This window comes from Amphiura filiformis, chromosome 4 (genome assembly GCF_039555335.1).
Source record: "Amphiura filiformis chromosome 4, Afil_fr2py, whole genome shotgun sequence".
Classification (NCBI taxonomy): Eukaryota; Metazoa; Echinodermata; class Ophiuroidea; order Amphilepidida; family Amphiuridae; genus Amphiura; species Amphiura filiformis.
In genome coordinates, this window is record NC_092631.1 from 47509792 (window position 1) to 47529664 (window position 19873).

Sequence of the window (19873 nt, forward strand, 5' to 3'; positions counted from 1 at the left end):
GGCATGAAACTTGGTGGGTACAGTCAACATTTAAAGCCAAATTTTTGGAAGGTCATTTCAGGGTCACCAGGGGTCATCTGAGGTCAAATTAGTAAAAACTGTCATATGGGCATGAAATTTGGTGGGTGCAGTCAACATTTAAAGCCAAATTTTTGGAAGGTCATTTTGAGGTCACCAGGGGTCATCTGAGGTCAAATTAGTAAAACCTGTCATATGGGCATGAAACTCGGTGGGTACAGTCAACATTTAAAGCCAAATTTTTGGAAGGTCATTTCTGGGTCACCAGGGGTCATCTGAGGTCAAATGAGTAAATACTGTCGTATGGGCATGACACTTGGTGGGTACAGTCATCATTTAAAGCCAAATTTTGGGAAGGTCATTTCGAGTCCACCAGGGGTAATCTGAAGTCAAATTAGTAAAAACTGTTGCATGGGCATGAAACTTGGTGGGTACAGTCACCATCAGCCAGATAATCGTGCCCAGCCGATAACCGCCAAATTCATTTACCTCTACCAAAGTAATCGCAAAAGCAGGCGGTCACGAAAGCAGGCGAGACTCGTGGTTCGAGAACCGCCTTGTTTATATTTTGAGCCTTAATTAATACAAACAGTAGAGTTTCCTAGTAATTATTAAAAAAAAAAAAGAAATCCCAGCCGACCGACCCAATTGTTAAAATTCAATTGAGGGCAAGCAAACAATTTTTTCTTAGCCTTACTTACTGCCTTGCTTTTAGTTTCTCCCTCTTTCTCTCACTTTTTCTTTCTGTTTCTATCTCCATATCTTGTTCTCCCCATCTCCATATATTTTGATTTCTATCCTCAATTGATTTAGTATCATCGTAAAGAGATGGTTTAAAGAAGAAATTTATTAATTCAATCTGCAAAAAAATACAAAATGTCAAAAAGAAAATGCCTCAAAATATGTTCATACCTTGCAAAATATATGTACTACTTTAATATTTGAAGAACAAAAACGACATGAGCCGGAATAATTTCTACCCAAAATCACTTTATATGGCACACATTGCAATCATGGCTATGTAGCTAACACAAGTTTCCCAGTGTTGTCAAAACACATCAACCCGAATCATGGGTCAAATAATTGAAAAGTCACCCAATTTTCTCATAAATATTTGTTTCCAATGCGACAGGAAACTAATGAAAGCCGTGAGAGCCAATGTTGTAAAGTTGTCTAATTATTTCTTAACCATTAATTTCTATGGGATTGGAAATTGTCAAAAGTCACAGGGAAAATCTTCGAAAGTTGCCCGATTGGGCTACCAAATCACAGGTTTGGCAACCCTGAAGTTTACTTGGTCTGTAACTTACGGCAACACGTAAGGAGGATGTTAACTAATGCAATCCTCAATTTTATCCAATCAACGGTTTCCGTAGAGCTGCCAAAGGAGACTTACATCAAAAGAATTGAAGTTAGTTTGGTATGTGTGGTGTTTCTACCTTGAAATAAAACTTTTTACACACATTTGAACTGAAATAATCTATAAATATTACATATGTTCAGTAAATTATTATATCATATTCATGTTCAGTGTGTACCGAATCAAAGTCCATGATAAATATTTGATTTGTAGCATGATTTGTAGGTAAATTGTTTGAATCATAAATCTAGAAACACTTCAGTAGGAAAAGTTTTGTGGACTAGTCCATTGTACAAGGAAGGGGTAAGCCCAATAGAGTTATACTGAAGGAGGGGTGGCTTTCATACCCCCAAACTAGTTCAAGTCTTGTTTGTGGTGAATATGACTGGATGTGGGTTGCTGGTTGATTCATACCACCATTCATCACCAAACTTTTCACAATGGTACGATAAGCTAGACGATGCAAGCTGGGATTTATAGCTGATCAGATGGGGTAGACATTGATACCTGGTCTAGACATATAAACCATGATGATTTCTATGGATGTAATTTAGGGAGTATTATATTGGTGACATCTTGCCACCTGCAGCATCAGCCATGCATCTGTGTATTACCATCCCTGGTATGACAACATTGTCTGCCAGAGTAGCACAACAGACAAAATCTCTCAATTGTTTTGGTAAGTGGATGGGGTATATGGGATTTTACATATCTGTTGCAATTACATTATCTTTGAAATAAGATTGCTTTACAGATTTACATTTTTGATTCATATTATATTGCAAGTGATTTGTTTTTGTATTTATTTAAGTTTTGTTTGGTTCTCTTGTCATCTCAAGTACCAAGTTTTTACTCATGAAACATAAAGACCAATGAGGTAGACGGATTTTTGCTCAAACCACTACCACCATCCGGGGGTTTTAACATTCTATTGTGTGTGTTTTTTTCACCAAGTAAGGCACCTGAAACAAATTTGTTTGATCTTTGGATCGACCGTTGATGCTGCTTCGATGCTTGTTATTAATGAACTATCAACTAATTAATCAGAATTCACGCTAACTTTATATTGGTCATTATCACTACAGGCAAAAATTACTTTGTTATCACAATTAACAATAGTAAATTAATTGATTTCATAAATAATAAGGATCGACCAAGCATCAATCGATCAAAATATCAAACTAATTTGTTTCTATTGCCTAAGCATACAATACTTTCTTTTTTCTAATCAGATGTATGTTGTGTTGCAAATTATGGCTGTCTTTTCTTTTTACATCAGTGGTATCCGAGGGGTATTTTTTGGGCACCAGCCCCCTAGGTTTTATATGAAATCATGCAAAAATCTATGTATTTTTGGCACATTTTGGGAAGATTTCTGGACATGCTCCCTGTATCGACCAAAGAAGGTTTTCAACTGGTACAAGTGTTATAAAACTGAAAATATTCAAGTAGTTTGATAAGTACTCTAACATTATAGAATCTGTGACTCTTTTATGATTATGAAAAATAGGTTTAGCAGGGTATTGATGTCATAGATGGCATAGAATGCATGTCTACAAAAAATGAAATAGTTCTGGAAAGTATCACTGATATCAAATTTTACAACATTGACATTAGTATAATTGATTTGAATGACATTTATATGTTTCATCATGAATGAAATTAATAGCATTGGTGTGAGTGACATTAATGTATTTTCGCGGATTACATTAATCTAGTTTTTGTGAGTAGCGTTATTGTTTTCAAGGTCGTGATTCATGGGATTCGACTTATTGGTAAATTGGCCCAAATAGTTATGACAAGTAACAGGACAAAAAAAGAAATCCATTTAAATTATCAAAAATCATGCAAATCTTGATTAATAGGGCTATGTCATAAAACATATGCAGATCTTTTTGATTTATTTTATTGTAAAAGCAGGTAAATTTTATACCATTATAAGTTTGATGATTTTATGACAAAGTTGTCAAAACCGTAAAATACATAATACACACTGATTATTTGTAGTACCCTACCCATTGCGTACCTGGAACTGAAGAATTAGGACATTTATTTTAGAATTTTATCAAAGACAAGATGACTGGAGACAACATGCTTCATGTATACCAGGTGTTTAATTATTGCTTTAGAAGTTCATTATGTCTTGTTCACCAGGAATATGAGAGTATTCTGCAGGTACAATTTTAATATATGGTACCTTCAGTCGAGTTTACAGCACTTGTTAGCTGACAGCCAGTTAGTGATTCCCTGATGATGGGAACTGGGTGTAGCAAGGTGTTTGTTGTGGCTCCTCTGATATGGTATTTAAGTTGAGCAACAAGAATGTGACTTACATGGACTTCAGCTGCAATTTTTTGGATGAATTTTCATGTAACTAAGCATTATCAGGTGTTCAACGGGAAGGTGTAAGCTGCAGATTTGGGCAGGAAATTGTTGTCATTAATTGGTTAGTATTTTTGAGAAGAAAACAAATGTCCATACTAGGAGAGGCTTAGTTGTACTCTAAGACTGAAAACCATGTTTCATATATCAAGGTCCAACCTCATGAATGAATGAAAAGTTTACCCAATTTCTCACGACTTACTTGTTTAGCTGTGGTGGCCTGCGGCCGACATCCATCGACCGTCGGTGCCAACTGATGTTACTGGGAGGTTGGAGGGGTCACGTAACCTAGCCTGTTAGGGTTAGAATAACATGATGCGATGAGCCGGTTGTATGATCTTGGAAGGTGGAAAGGGTATGATCTTGAAAGGGTTGGAAGGTCCAACCTCCTTTATCCAGACCTCTTATAGCGATCCCTCAGTTATGCAGCCATGTAATGTGGTCTTCATATAGGAAAACATGTTTTTAATGACTTGACACCCAAATTTCATGCACTTTAGCATTAATAGAAGGATATGTTGTATAAATCACTCAAATCCCATCTGTCAGTGTTATTACTCCATATTGAGTAATCTTTGTTATCCAAATTTAAGCGCTTCAATCATTCAATGCAGAAATACGCATAATTAGCTTATCCATATTTTTCACCTATCCAGCCAATGCTTGGTCAAATCATGGTCATATAGCAGAGCTTAGACTGTACAATCAAATGGGAAAACATTTTGAAGCCTGTAAATTTCGAGTGTTTACTTTTTATGAGTTGGAGTTGGAGTTGGAGTTAGAGTTAGAGTATGGATTTCAACTACACCTTGGTGTATGGATTTCAACTGGAATAGCCTATTCTTTTATGCAACTCTAACTCTAAAATGTAACTCTAACTCCAGCTTGTAACTCTAACTCTAAATTGAACACTAAAATGCAACTCTAACTCTAATTTGCAACTCTAACTCTAAATCGAACTCTAAATTGTAACTCTAACTCGAACTCTAACTCGAACTCGAACTCATAAAATGCATTTACTCGTAAATTTCTTACCATGGTGACGCAAGTAAACAGTCATGCATGGTACCCATTTTTTATCAACTTTCTGAGGATTAGGAACTGTTGAAGGAAATGAAAGCTTTCACAAGTAGGGGATGGACAAGGATTAACAAGGATTAACAAGAAATGCAAATAAGGAACGCTAGGAAACGGCAGGCAGGCTTGAGGAAATCCAAGTTACTCCTATAGGAGGTTTTTATGATCCTATATGAGGTTGTGCAAGAAATAGTTCACTTTAATCTTTTACTTTTCAGGAAGAAATGACTTTATACCACTCTTCTGAGAACTTTGATGCCTATTCCAAATTCAACTTGTAAAATGTGTTGCAACATTTGTATAATAATGTAGTTTGAATCGGGGACTCAAGTTTGGTTTTGGTAGGGACGTGCCGCTGAGATTTTGGAAGTGGACCCATAAATATACCAATTTTTCAAGAAATTTGGACCCATTGATATACCAAAAGTCTAAATTTTCAGCCGAATTTAACCAAAATTGTCTTAGTTTTTACAATTTTCCCCAAAATTTTGGGAAAATTTTGGCTAAATTAAGGAAAAATTGGGCTGTTTTCCGAAAAAGGGACCCATTCATATACCAAAATAGGCTTTGAAAAGGGGTCATTGATATACCAGAAGGCTGAAAATGCTACCCATGTTTATGCACGCCCCAGTATGGTCATTTGTACTGAGTACCCCCGGTTTGAATCAATGGCTAAATATTTGTTGTTGTTGTTGTTGTTGTTGTTGTTGTTGTTGTTGTTGTTGTTGTTGTTGTTGTTGTTGTTGAATTAAGTGTATATTGTTCTAATTTGAGTTAGTTTAATTCACTATTTGAAGTAATTTCATACTTATTAAAAAATTGATTCCAAATCAAGCTGTGCAGGAATTTATTCATTATATGAATCAATTTCAATCTTGGATAGCGCTGAATTCTGATAGCACTGAATTCAACATTACATATGTTTTATCGCTACAATGGGCTATTACAGTTGATATCTATACACCCCAATGGATGACACAACCTTCATCTCCCATACATGGAGTGCAAATTTCAAATAGGGCTACCTAAATAGGTGGCTCCATTTGAAATCTACACCCCTTTGTGTGGAAGAATAAGGTCATGCCTTCCAAAGGGGGTGTATGGATATCAAGTGGAATAGCCTAGTTAGAATACTAGGACCTTGTGACGGCTATCTTGATACAGTATTCATCCAAATCATCGCTGTTTGATCTGATTACCTTCAGGTACAGGTGTTCAATATGATAGCACAAAACTATGTATTAAATATCTTTCACTGCTATTTTAAATCGCATTTACAAATAGGATACTAATAGGCTTAATAGGTCAAGTTAGTTCAATGGCAGTCAAGACTATGGTGCGAAAGGTTGCGGGTTCGAACCCTGTTGGTGCCTAGTACGCTCTCATGGAAAAATTGAGTTAGCTTGAAATTCCTCTGGACAAGGAACTTACTGCTAATTTGTCTTGTTGTAATTTGACCCGTACGATACCTGGGAAGCTGATCCTGGTTACGATGGTTATTTGTGGAATGTCTAGGGTGTGCGCTCTTGAAGCAGCAAAGTCCCTGATTTGTTGTTAAATGGTTTATGGAATGATGTGGGGCCGTAGTGTTCAGCGACAACCTGTAAAGTGTGATGAGGCTTGTGGATCAACGTCTAGGCATTGTGCCTGTGTGTAGCGCACTATAAATCACTTTGCTTTTTTTTTTTTTTTTTCTAGCTGAAATATCCATCAATACGATTATGATTTTTTACCTGTTGCATATGATTCAGGTATTCCAAGAATTAGGTTTATAGGTTGTTATGATTAGTAAATGAGCATGCTATGATTATAGGGCTGGGCGTTATGCTCAAATGCAATGTCCATGTAGCATTCAGTGTACCCATTTCCACTGAGTCAAATCAATTAGGCAAGAAGATATTTTCATACAGGTGCACATATAGGTACTGTAAAGCAGTCTCTATGTGACATGATCCGATTCACTGAAACCAAAGTTGGACATTTTGAAAAGTGATTTACTATCATTTGTAACTTGCTCAGTACTTATGCTTGCTAATGTTAATAACCCCACATCCATGACATACTTGGTTGTACTTTTTATATGTTCATTTTCTTACATTTGTACTGCTCTTTATTTGTGTCTGTATCTCAATTTCATTATTGCCGACTTTGGTCTGATTAATATCTCATGTCACATGTACATTGTGCACAGTAGTGAAATGGTAAAAAAATTGTTTTAAATTTGATTTGTTTTTTAATAGAGCTATCTTTAGATGGAAACGTTATTCATTTAAGTCTTTTAGGACATGTGATAGAATTCTTAATTCCAAGGTCAACTGTTACTGAGCATAGTTCATACCATAAGGGCCGATATACAGACCTTTTAGTGGAATATTGGTGCAACATGTCTTCATAATTTAACCTATTCCCATTCTATTTCCAGTAATGTTTAATTTGTAATGAATGTTTGATTACGTAAAATCGCTAACACATTTCCACCAGACATTTGATGTAACATATTATCAACTTTACGCCATCAAACATCCTTTAGAAGCTACAAATTGCTGAAAATAGAATGTGAATAGATTAAATAACAAAGATCTGTTGCATCGAATAGTCTATGTCGAATACTCAGAGTCTGTATGGTCCTAAACAGACAGATAATCAAATCTGTACTCTTCGTTTAGTCTGGCTGGATGTGCAATAACGTGCATCACATTTTCTAAATATAGTCAGTTTTGGAGTCGCAGCCCAAGATTAATCATTTAGATTAATAATTTTATTTATTTTATCTTGATCCAGTGCACTGCCAGAGGCTATTTAAAGTTGCTATGTAATAGTCCAAGTGCTTTTTCCCCCATTTATATTTGTTCTTTTCAAACTAGAAACGGGTTACTACTAAATAAGCTTTATAGAACTTAATGCAAACCCAAGCTCCAAATTGGTATTCTGTATTATAACAGACAGTACCATGGCCCTATTTCCCGGGCCCCTAACATTTCCAAGTGACCACTTCGCCTAATGGAATTGACAAGAGCCGTTTTAGCTATGCACCCAACTCTGGCATTGAATTTTGCATCTTAGGAAATTAGGCTTTCATATACACACCACTTCCTTCATGATGTAATGTGGTGTAAGCGCTTGATGTCGTGATGCACAGGTGTGCGTATGAAGGGAAAGCTTGCCTGAATTAAAATTTTGAGACTGAATTGAGTGAATTTGGTATGAAAGTGCCCAGTGTCTACATGTATCTGGTGATGTAGTTTTTTGAAATATTACTAGGCTAGTATACATTCTTTATATCATCTATAATTCTATATAAAACAATTTCAACATAACTTACTCATATTTTGTTGATAGTATGAAATGAAATTCCATCTTGATTTTGATTGTTTGAATAACAACAAATATAAAATGCATTCCACTTTAATTAACTAAAGCTTCCTGTCTTAAGATCACTATGAGGGTGTTACGAAAAGGATTACATTTTGCATAAGATGCAACTTATGGTACAGCGAGACTCATTGGAACTCATCTGGTACACTTGGACAACTTATGTGTTCTTCAGATTGTATTTTGTTGAAAGGAGAATATCTGGGTGTGGAAGAAGTGGCTCAACACCCGTCTCCCATCATGACCATTTTTCCTCAGTGGATTTTTGAATTGCAAATCTTAGTTATGATAATTGTGGATTTTGATGCTCCTTTGTGTATACGTTGATCAAATATTATTCAACAATGACGGTTCTATTGCTGTTGGTGAGGAAAAAGGCCAAGAAATTCTTATACCATTATGCTGGATTGATTAAAAAACAGATTGGAGGCAATTTATTTGCGCGTAAATCATATGTTATTGTCAGTAAGTTAGTTATCTCAACAGAAAAACATCAGGAAGTTATTTTGCTACTGATATTGTATTGGTTTAGCCTGTGCAAGAGGCTACTCACAACAGTTCATACTGATGGTGATAGCAGGGCCCTGACAGCAAGTTCAGAAGTAGGTTACTGTGTGGAAGCAGCCATTGACTCTGGCATCACGTATCTCTGAACTACCGGTAGACGACACACGATAATGTGCACTATATGTGTTGCTGATTGCGTGACTGGGGAGCTAACGGATGCCAAAACTTTAAACTGATGGTGTCAGTCTATACTGGTGGATCAAGAGCCAATGGCACCAATGCTACCTAGCCCCATCATGGTCTCTCTAGTCCGAAGGGTCGCTTGTCTGAAGGTTCTCTAGTCCGAATATAGAATAAGGGTTAGGGTTAGGGTTTAGGGTTAAGGTTTATGGATAGGGTTTAGGGTTAGGGTTAGCGAGCCTTATTCTATATTCAGACTAAAGAACCCGATATCCGGACTAGCGAACCTTTTTCAGAATTCGGACGAGCGAATGGTAAATTACGTGTTTGGACTAGCGAACCTTCGGACTAAGGAGCCTTCGGACTAGGGAACCTTCAGACTAGAGAGTTGTCACCCATGGTCTAATAATCATGATTGTCAGCACTTTTTGGTGTGTTGATGAAGCGATCTTGATGTCCAACTTTGACATTAAATATGAAGAAATATTGACTTGATTCGTTTTCTTTCCACAGTGTTTTGTAAAGACGTTGTTATTAGTGTGTTACATCATATATTCTGATTGTGTTTTCTGCACATTTTGTTTTATAATCTCAGGAATCCATGGCCACTCTGAGTCCAGGACCACAAGGAGTGGGAAGAAGATCCCAGCAGGTGGCGTAGCCTTGTTTGGAGCGGAGGGAGATGAGGATTTGTTTGGTACCTCACCACAATCCAAAGAAGCTGGGGTGAGTTACCTATCTACCATGCTTTACACATAGTGTATGAAATCAAGCTTCATGACAGGATCAAAGAAATAAGATCAGAAGAACTCATTCTTGTTGCTGGACATCACAGTTTGCTCAATAAAATTAACATGTTGATTGTTTTGATGCAACATGGAGCAACAGCTCATTGAGACAATAAATATAACTTCAGTAATTGACCTTTTCGGTAAATCCCATAAGCATCTGGGAGTACACCTGAGATATCTTCATTTGATGTCACACATCGGTGCAGATTGGCGTGACGTCAAATGAAGAGCTTATTTCCAAACCGTGTTAAGTCCACAACCACATGTGTCTCATTTGCTTGTGTGATACAATCACAATTACTTTGACCCATTTGACATTAGCAACAATGAGGTGTACCATCAACAAGTCATCATTTACCACAACAATGCTGCATAACAATATGCACACTATTGTTCTCATTTGGGGAAAAAAGGCCTCACACAGTATTGTTACTGTGCATCCATCCACTGTTTGTTTGCTTTGTAATGGTGCATCCAACTGAAATCAAATATTGTAATATCACACAGGTAAATCAGAAACATGGGTTTGTGGACTTAACACGGTTTGGAAATAAGCTCTTCAAATGAAGACATCTCAGGTGTACTTACAAAGGCTAATGGGATTTACCGAAAAAGGTCAATTGTATTTGACATGATTCCATTTCTTTGATCCGACATCAGTTTGCTTGATTTTGAAATGAGCTATTCCATTTGAAATCTGCACACCCCCTATGGAAGACATGATCTTCATCTCCCACATGGGGAGTGTGAATTTCAAATGGGGTTATCTGAATGTTTGAAATCTACAGCCTCTGTGCTCGATTTAGGTCATGTTTTCAACATGTGGTGTATGGATCTCAACTGGAATAGCCTATTTGGTTTCTTTCACCAGGTTGATCTGATGTTACACATTGATGTAACTTGTGTCTAGGCCTTCAGTTAAGCGAGAAAATTGACATAATATCATCAAGATAGGGCAACCTTGATGAAGCTATGATTCATATATCCCAGTTCAGGTATTTACTGTTTTGATAGATGCTTGCTTCAAACAAAATGAATCATAGTTTTATTAGTATTGTCACTGGGTTGGGTTTAAATTCAAACCACATTTTACAATTCAATCTCAATTATTTGCCCATCATTACAGGCTTGTTGTAATTAGGGTTCATTTTGGTTTGTGACAACTGCCAATTTATCAATTCAGCATTTGGAGAGGGGTTAGACAATGATAACTTTCTTTTAAATGTATACCATCGTCATGGAAATGGTCTTTTTTGTCAAAACTTCACCTTGTCTGTGTGGGGTGGTCATGTACATGTGTGGCATCATTAACTTATAATAGATGTGTGTATGTGTGTGGGGGTGCATTTGTAAACTCTGTCAAATGAGAGCACACATGAGATATTGCTGTGTAAGGCTGCGATCACGTAGAAGTATACGGTATACGGTATTAAGCTATCTGAAATACGCTCATTCGATCAGGCTGAGTTCATATAGGAGTATACTATGTGAACTCAGCCTGATCGAATGAGCGTATTTCATGATAGCTTAAATAGCAAATAGCAGTATAGGTCAGTTTACAGCTGTTTACCAATTTTCTTCGTCTAATACCCAAATATGGTTTGGTTTTCAAATTAGGACGGTATACGCTGCACTAAAATCGAACATGCACGATTCCCACTATACTATACTATACGCAGGTATACAGCCTTTTCGAATAGTGCCTATGTGACCCGGTACTATGAAATTACCTTGCTCGATTTAAGCTATACGCGTGCACCTGCAAAACGTGCACCGTATACCCGAATAGTATACTTCTATGTGATCGCAGCCTAACAGAAGACACACACAAACGGCTGTCATCCATGCTTGCTGGATATAATGGAAAGAGCATAAAAGTTATTTACATCGTTATAAACAACTTTCATTTAGTTGGGGCTGTAGGGTGCGTATGCGTTCATTGGTAATAGAGGCTGCCAGAGTTTCGACATCATGTGGGTAAAAGCTGGTAAATCAATACGGTTGCATATTTCTCTGTATTGTCATGGGTGCAAATCTGTGTACTCATCTCTAGGTTATCATGTGATATTTATACTTGGTAATTATATTGATATACCCACAAGATGAACGAAAATGACGTCACACTGATGACCTCTATTGTCCATGATAAGGCGCATCAAACCCAGGGCCTAGATTTTGACGCGAATCACAGAATCAATTCTGGTAATGATTCTTGTAAGATTCGGTTGCGAGAATCAACTTCTCTCATTGTATCATACAGTAAGTGCAGTGACTATGATGGATTTTGATTCTCGCAAACCAAGATAAAATCTAGGACCTGAAACCCAAAGTGTGTGTTTGATATAGGCCTATATGTTGATGGCAATTTGTAACTGAAGTCATTTCTGCATCAACAAGCTATTTCATATTTTCAAATGATATTTTAAAAAAGCAATGTCTTGATTGATTATTTTGAAACATGCCACACCCTACTACATTTACCTCATGTTCAGTTGCAACTCAGACAAACCATTGCATATGCCAAAAGGGTGGTATTATGTATATACAGGCAAAGGTCTGGTTACTTCAAGCACTTTGCAACTAAGTAATAAGTGTTGGTCACATTTCATGTCTGAATATTTTTGACCATATAATCCAGAGTTTCAAGCTTTTCAGTCCTACATATACTTCACATACTTTACATCTTTCAAACTTTGTGTAATCAGCAACCGTACTCAAACAAAAATGACACTGGCCTATTCCAGTTGAAATCCATACACCCCCTATGGAAGACAGGACCTTAATCTCCCACACAGGGAGTGTGAATTTCAAATGGGGTTGCCTGAATGGGTAATTCCATTTGAAATCTACACCACCTGTGTGGGTGATTAAGGTCATGTCTTCCATAGTGGTGTATGGATTTCAACTGAATAGCCCATTAAATCTCTTGGGTGATCAGTATTTTGTAATTTTGTTTTTGATAGAGTTTCTAAACTGTCGCCTTGTGTCCAAGTTTGTTCTAAAAATGTAAATACACAAATTGTTAACAACAGAGAAATGAATCAATAGATGTATATCACCCAAGCTGTGAAAAAACAAATTGATCCTGTGATGAAAGTTTTTTTTCTTTTTGAACCACTAAAGTGCATTTGACGCTGCTAAACTACATTTGAAAAGCCTTCAATCTACAGCCGCAAGTCAATTTGATGTCTAAATCCACTGGATTAGATTTAAGCCTTAAATATCCCTTTTTGATTCATATTTTCACACCCTCATGTCATACTCTGGTCATTTTAGCAAGCCAGGGTACATATGACACACTGCATACTGGGTACCTCTTTCCCCTTGGGATGATATTTATTGCATTAATTTTCTATTAGTATTTCACACTTTTCATAATTCCCAGTACTTTATATGCCATTTATAATTGTATCATCATTATGCTGGTTTCCTTTTCTTGTCACGCCATGGGCCATGTTACCGCGACAACATAAAACATGTTAATTTTCATAAAAGCATTAAGATTTTTGGCTTTGAAATATAAGTAATGAGTAATGAGTAGTTAGGTGAACAGTGGCTGTGTGATTGTGAATGAAAAAAGTGAATCAAAGATGTTACATTTAAGAAAAGATTTAATAGCTCTCATTTGAAATAATGAGACATGCAAAATCACACGATTGAACAAGCTCAACATTAAAACGTAGCCCAGAAACTAGATTAATTAAAGATGAGCTGATACAAAAATCAATAAATGTAGCAATAGTACACATATTTACTGTGGTGGTTTTTTGTTGTTGTTTTTTTTTCAATCCTTGACAAGTTGTTTTAGGTGCATCTCCATAATTTAACTTTTATATGCCTTTTGGTTACATGCTGTGGAAAAAATGTCATAGATGGTTCCCCAAAAACATACAATTACTTTTTTTACCAAATTTCTTGTATTAGCCAAACCTAGTAGGACCCTGCAGGAAAATTGGGTTAATTAATTAATTAATCAACTGCCTGCATGCATTGTATTTATTATTTGTAGCTTAATTTTCAAAGAAATATGTAGGAAATGGATTTTTAGGCCAAGTTTGCTAGATGTCAAATATTTATTACGACAGACTTTCTGACATTGTCCATATGTCATAGCTGGTCTTTAATGCAAGCGGCTGTTTATTTGTTTGTTTTTATTTCTTCTTTAACTTGGGTTACTCATTCAGTGGATAATACAAGTAATCTTTTTTTTCTTCCACAAGGCCCAGAGAATACAATTATTCTATACCCCAAACACTAACTACTTTTAATTCCAATCAAAAATTTCTATTTGAAAATACTCATTCCAGTTGTGGAAGATATAGGTAAAGCCATATGCAGGGGGTGTCTGGGTTACAAAATAATTAACTCTAGCCAATCCATTTGAAAAACATACTCCCTCTGTGGAAGGCTTTTCGTAAATCCTCCCCAGGTGTAGGGCAGGAATAGCCTAAATTTGTTGATGGTGTGTAATCACTTCACAACTGTTCATCACAGGGTTGTTTTGTCAAGAGACCCTTTTAAGATTATCACAAAAGTGGGATGGGGTGATCTTTTATTCAATCCAATACACTTTTATGACACCCATATGCTTGCATTTCACTTCTAATCAAAAATAAAGATTTAAAAGAAAATGATGATCCTTTGCAACAATTTCAATCAGGAATGACAGGGTATGTTGTCACATATCACATAACTGTGTGTGGACAATGTTGATGTACACTCTGGAAGCTTACGGATGTCAAAACTAATAATACTTGAATGTCAGTGAAAATGAACCTTGTCAGGCAAACATGAGTAATGTAATGACAACTTACTTGATAGGCTTTTACGATGGGAGTTCATAACAATTAGTAATTTTTTATAGGGTTCGCTGTTGGAGAGGTTTAGAACTGTCAAGCTTTCATCAGGAGTAGCTCTTGACTTCTTCAGGACAAAGTACCTATTTAGAATGAAACATGTAGGCTGCCCCTTGCCTACTGGTGGTTCTGAAAAGAACTGTTAAGACTGTCCCTTAACAGAACAGCTCTTTTCTTAGCCACCAGTAGTAAAAAGTAGGCAGCCTACATGTCTCATTCTTAGGTACTTTGTCCTGAAGAAGTCAGAGCTACTCCTGATGAAAGCTTGACAGTTCTGAACTTGTCCGATGGCAAACCCGCTAAAAACTTACCAATTGTTACATTACTATGTTGGTGATGTTGTTTGTCAACTGGTATAGATTGATTTGACGAACAGTGAGTGTAATGTGTGAATAACGTTATGAGGATGTTACATAAAAAATAGTGAATTGTAGTGGACTACACTAAAGCCACAAGGCCTCAGCATACATTACAGCAAACACATTTATGATAAGTATTGCCTTATCATGAGAACTAAGTCAAGACCACATGCGATAATATGCATATATGTGAGCTGAATTTGTTGTTTAAATAGTGCAGATCTGGTTGAAATGTAAAACTTTTGATCCAAATACAAAAAAAACACGTATTTCTACCTACGAATCTACGAATTTTCAGATGGTATGCCATCTTTCATCGGCAAGATCTGTATCATCAGGTTGGGACCCTTGGGACCTTACACCAGATCACAGACTGGTAGATTTTGAAAGTTTGCACTATTAAAAGTGCAGATTCTGTTACCTTTCAGTCTTATGTTGATCTTACATTTATGTGCATGGGATGAACCAGCATGATAAAGTAGGGAAGAGCTGTGATTCTATATCACCATATTGGGCTATGCCAGTTGAAATCCATACAACCACTGTGGAAAATGTGACCTTGATATTCCACACAGGGAGTGAGGATTTCAAATGGGGTTACCTGTATGTGTGACTCCATTTGAAAGCTATACTCCCTCTGTAAGAGATTAAGGTCATGTCTTCCATTGGGGGTGTGTGTATTTGAACTAGAATAGCCCATTTCTGTTCTACCGGTTCTCATTAAACATATTAATTTCCTTTCATTTCTCCTAATCTAGCCTTTTATTGACCGTGCGATTAACAAATCTGTGGTACGTCTCCAAAAACACTTTCATTTCTTTGGGCAGATGTCAATTCTCACATACAAAATACTTACATCCTTTGCTCTTTGAATATGTAGTTGCCATGGTTACCTGAGATTGCTCATCTGAACATACACAGAGTGCTCAACTTGTCAGCGCTTATGCTCAAACTTGCTCTTGCATACGCTCATGCTATTTGCACTATTTTTGAGTTCGCTAACGCACCCTTCACTTATCATCGACCGCAATGGTCAACATGCCAACTTTCTGCGGTATGGTAGTTACAATATAATAACTGTGTACATTATATGTATGTGATTATTGAGTACATGACCAGAATGAGATGAAATCAAATCATCAAGTATTTATAATGCATTTATCTGTGCATGACAGCTGGAAACTTAAACAACCTTGTCTTTAGATTAAATTCAAGACTTTCCGATCTCCCTGTGAAGAATTTAGAATTGGGTTTATGAACCATGAGAGAATTCCATATGTTGGAGGGATTTTAAGTTGTCTTGTCTCATGTACAGAAGAGCCATACCTGTACAAGTAGCTTGCAGTCAGTTTAAAAAAAAGGAAAGACTGTTCATAACCTATCCTGGTGTTCGAATAGACTCAACAGAATATAAACATATGAAGCTTTCTTGGGTTACCCAGGGTTGTAAACCCCGAACAAATCAAATCAAATCTTCCTTTCATATAAATTAATCCAATCAGGTACCGTAGAACCCACAGCAGCTGAAAGGAGTATCCCATCATGCATTGCAGTATATCTGCATGCTCCATAGCAAATGTATACAAAATATAAATAAGAGCCGCTTAGATATTGAGAGCTATGGATAGTTTCACAATGCTTCTGGGGTCACACTTTTCCAAACAAAAGTCTAAGCTCCCCTGATTTAAGCGAGTAATTGAAAGTTGAAGTGAGGGATTATGTGTACATTTTCTATGACACATTCAGTTCTATTATGGTACCGCAAAGCATAATGGGATACTCCCTTTAGCTGCTGTGCGTAGAACCACACTTATCAGTTCCCCCTTTCCAGACACCCTTCATTCAAAATTGCTTCCAAACCACACCATTTTCAATAATAAAGTTGGTTCCCTTACAACGCAATTTCTCATACCTTTTCTGTCACTTTCTAAATATGACAATTTAAGTAGAAAGAAAATTGAAACAGTGGCTCAGCAGAAAGTCAATGCTTGAAATGCTTCACATATAAAAACAAAATAACATATAAACCATTTGTTATGATACTTCATAGATGTAATTATTCATTTCATTTCATCTTGCTAACTCAATCTGCATTTTGAGATTTATACATACATCTCATCTTTTGACTGAAATGCTTGGCTAGCTGGCTGCTGTAACCCATGCTTGATTTACATACTGAGAGTAGAAATCCATGATTGCTTTTAAAAGCGAGTTATGCATGTGAACATTTCCACCTGATTTTGTTATAATCTATCTTTGATTCGCATTGTTTGGTTAAAAACATTCTGTTAAGATTTTGCTCTGCTCTTTTCACTAAAGTGGTGTTGGGCTCTTTAAGACAATACTGTTAAACTATGTCCCTTCTCTCCACCCAAGTGTATAAATGGGTACCAGCATAATAGATGGTGCTGTGAAGGTAAAACAAGACTCATTGTGCAGCAGTGGCAAAATCCTCCCCACAAGTTAATTCAGGGGAGTCTGTCCCAAACGCTAAGGAAAAAGAGATGGGCACTTTGGCCTGACTCTGGCATGACTTCACCTATTCTACAATAGAAAACTAAAATGGGAAAATCTCCTTTTTGTTACACTAATCCAGATCTTCCTTCAAGTTGTACCAATTGGTGGCTAAAATTAGCAATCAATTTCTCAGAGAAACTGTATAGGCCTTTACCTGCTTGCACTCCTAACCTCTTTTTGCAAAAAAATTCAGACAAGAACTATATTCTCAACCCCCAAAACTTGCACAATGATATAAAGATTATATTTTTACTCATGTACTTGTTTCCATGGCACCCCAAAATTGACTTCTAACCACTGTCTAGAGCATATGCACCAATAATAATGGTATCAATATGGTCAGTGAAACATGTTTGACTCCAGAAATGACCATTATTTCACCCCCATAAAGTTACCACACCCATAAAGTCTAACAATGTTTCAGTTGAAAAGGAGTGAGACAGTAATACTAGTTTCTTTTCAAAGACTTCAAAACTCATACATAACTTTGTATTAGTGCTTTACAGAAAATCCTATGCAGAACCCCCTGTAGAACGTGATGAGGATAAAACCCCCGGAAGCACCCCTTCCTTCCATGCCATAGCTAGTTTGCTTGGCATTGTATGTGATGTCTTCATTCAATTGCTTGCTGCCTGGGCCCGCCTATTGCTAGGCTATATGTGTATATGTGTGCTAGCGTTCTCACGCCATGAGCCATCGCCAGGTCCCTGAAGTGAAACTAACATCGAATCAGATGGGGTACACGTAATGAGGTGAATATGGTCATGACAGTTTGGGCTGCGGTTAGAGTTGGTTTTGTGGTGACATGAATAACAAATAAAAGGTTAAAAATTTGGCATTCAACCTTGATAATTTTAATTTGTTTAAATCTCCAATTTACCAAACTTTGATCTTTTGTACATTGATGTCATTGATGTGTACAATGATTGATAGACTGGGCTTTTCAGTTGATATTCATACCCCCCTATGGAAGACATGATCTTTATCTTCCATGCAGGGAGTGTAGATTTCAAATGGAGTCGCCAATTCAGGTAACCCTATTTGAAATTCACACTCACTGTGTGGAAGTTTATGTCTTCCATAGTGTAAGGATTTTAAATGCAATAACCCATTGCCAAAGGTGGGGCTGATGATGTTGCTAAAACAGCATTTTAGCTAGTAAGGTCTTATCTCGGGACTAAAACCCCATGGCCCCTGGTTACTATATTAAGTCATCTATTATTAAGTCTGACAATCAATATACACAATAAAGACATCAAAAAAATGTCAATGTCAATATTTCATTTTCCCAATAACAAAAGTTTTGTAAATGAACTGTTTAGCAGCACACTATGACCTTGAATGATAATGTAAACTAAGAGCAGGTTTTGAGAACATTTGGATAAATAAATTACATTTATTGGATTTATCTAAATGAGTTATTTCCCATTTTCAAATCATACCTTGGTCTATTTATACTTTGAAAATCCTTACAAGCACATAGTCCTGTGACATTTAAGATATACGGTAATTGTAAGTTTGCAATATTATTTTCACAAGTTCAATTTACATGCCCTGATCTCACAGTAGCAGATTATCAGTCTTTCTTTCTGTGAATAGTCATCAAACCATAAAGTAGTAACTATATAAAATAGTTATCAAGTCAGATTGGCCTCCACACTTAACTTATTCTGTAATGTAGGTCTTGATGCCTTGCCTATCTAGTTTCTGTGTCATGCATCAGTTGGATGATTTAGCTTTACGTGGTGGTCCTTCGGATCTTTATGCATAAGTAGGCGGACAAAGCAGACCTCCAGATGCAGCATCCTGCTCTTCCTGCCTGATGCAGTGTCAGCAATTCATTGGATCTTCAATCTGTCTGATTTTGAAGATAAATTTTGAAGAGCAATTAGGCCATTTAAATAATGCAAACTTAGAGCTGTAAATTTGGAGGAAGTAGTAGAAATTTTACTTTTGTGCAGTAACAACATTTCTAACAATTTGTGTATTGCACCCATCAAGACCTACAATTGGAATAAAAATAATAGACAGACAGCTTTCAGAATTGTGAAAAATAACGGGCCTCACAATTTTCAGTGATTTCAAATTTGATGGAAGTAAGTCAGCACACTAACTTTCCTGGGACTTGACATATGTTTTGGATGATAACAAATTGGACTAGGCATAGCTATGTAACAAAGTAAATTGCTAGTGTTATTCTGATCCCTCACTGATTAGGCTTAGTATGGCCTTTCCCGTTTCTTGCACGAATGTATCTAAGGAGTGGTCACATCATGTATAGAGGGGAGAAAATTAAGACACTTACAAAATATTGTGCTCAGTAACATAATGCTGACCTAGACAACCTAACTTGTTACATATTGTAATTGCTAGGTGTGTTTCCTAATATGACTCATGGGTAGATTCAGCATCAACCAGTGGCAGGTACGAACCTTTGCTGGTAGTTGGGGGAAA

The 19873-nt window shown here is 36.6% G+C and overlaps 1 protein-coding gene across 7 annotated transcripts in view; it reads left to right on the plus strand.

Moving 5' to 3' along the window:
• The first annotated feature begins 1747 nt into the window (after positions 1-1747).
• LOC140150971 (uncharacterized) overlaps positions 1748-19873 on the plus strand; it is a 91768-nt gene continuing 73642 nt past the window's right edge. For 4 of the 7 annotated variants that reach the window (XM_072173140.1, XM_072173144.1, XM_072173143.1 and 1 more), the window contains exons 1-2: positions 1748-2057; positions 9492-9622. In XM_072173140.1, the coding sequence (XP_072029241.1) occupies positions 1976-2057; positions 9492-9622 (213 nt within the window). In that variant the 5' untranslated portion in view covers positions 1748-1975. Of the gene's footprint in view, positions 2058-9491; positions 9623-15660; positions 15694-19873 lie in introns of all 7 variants that reach the window. The other 3 variants (XM_072173139.1, XM_072173142.1, XM_072173141.1) reach the window with 1 other exon arrangement.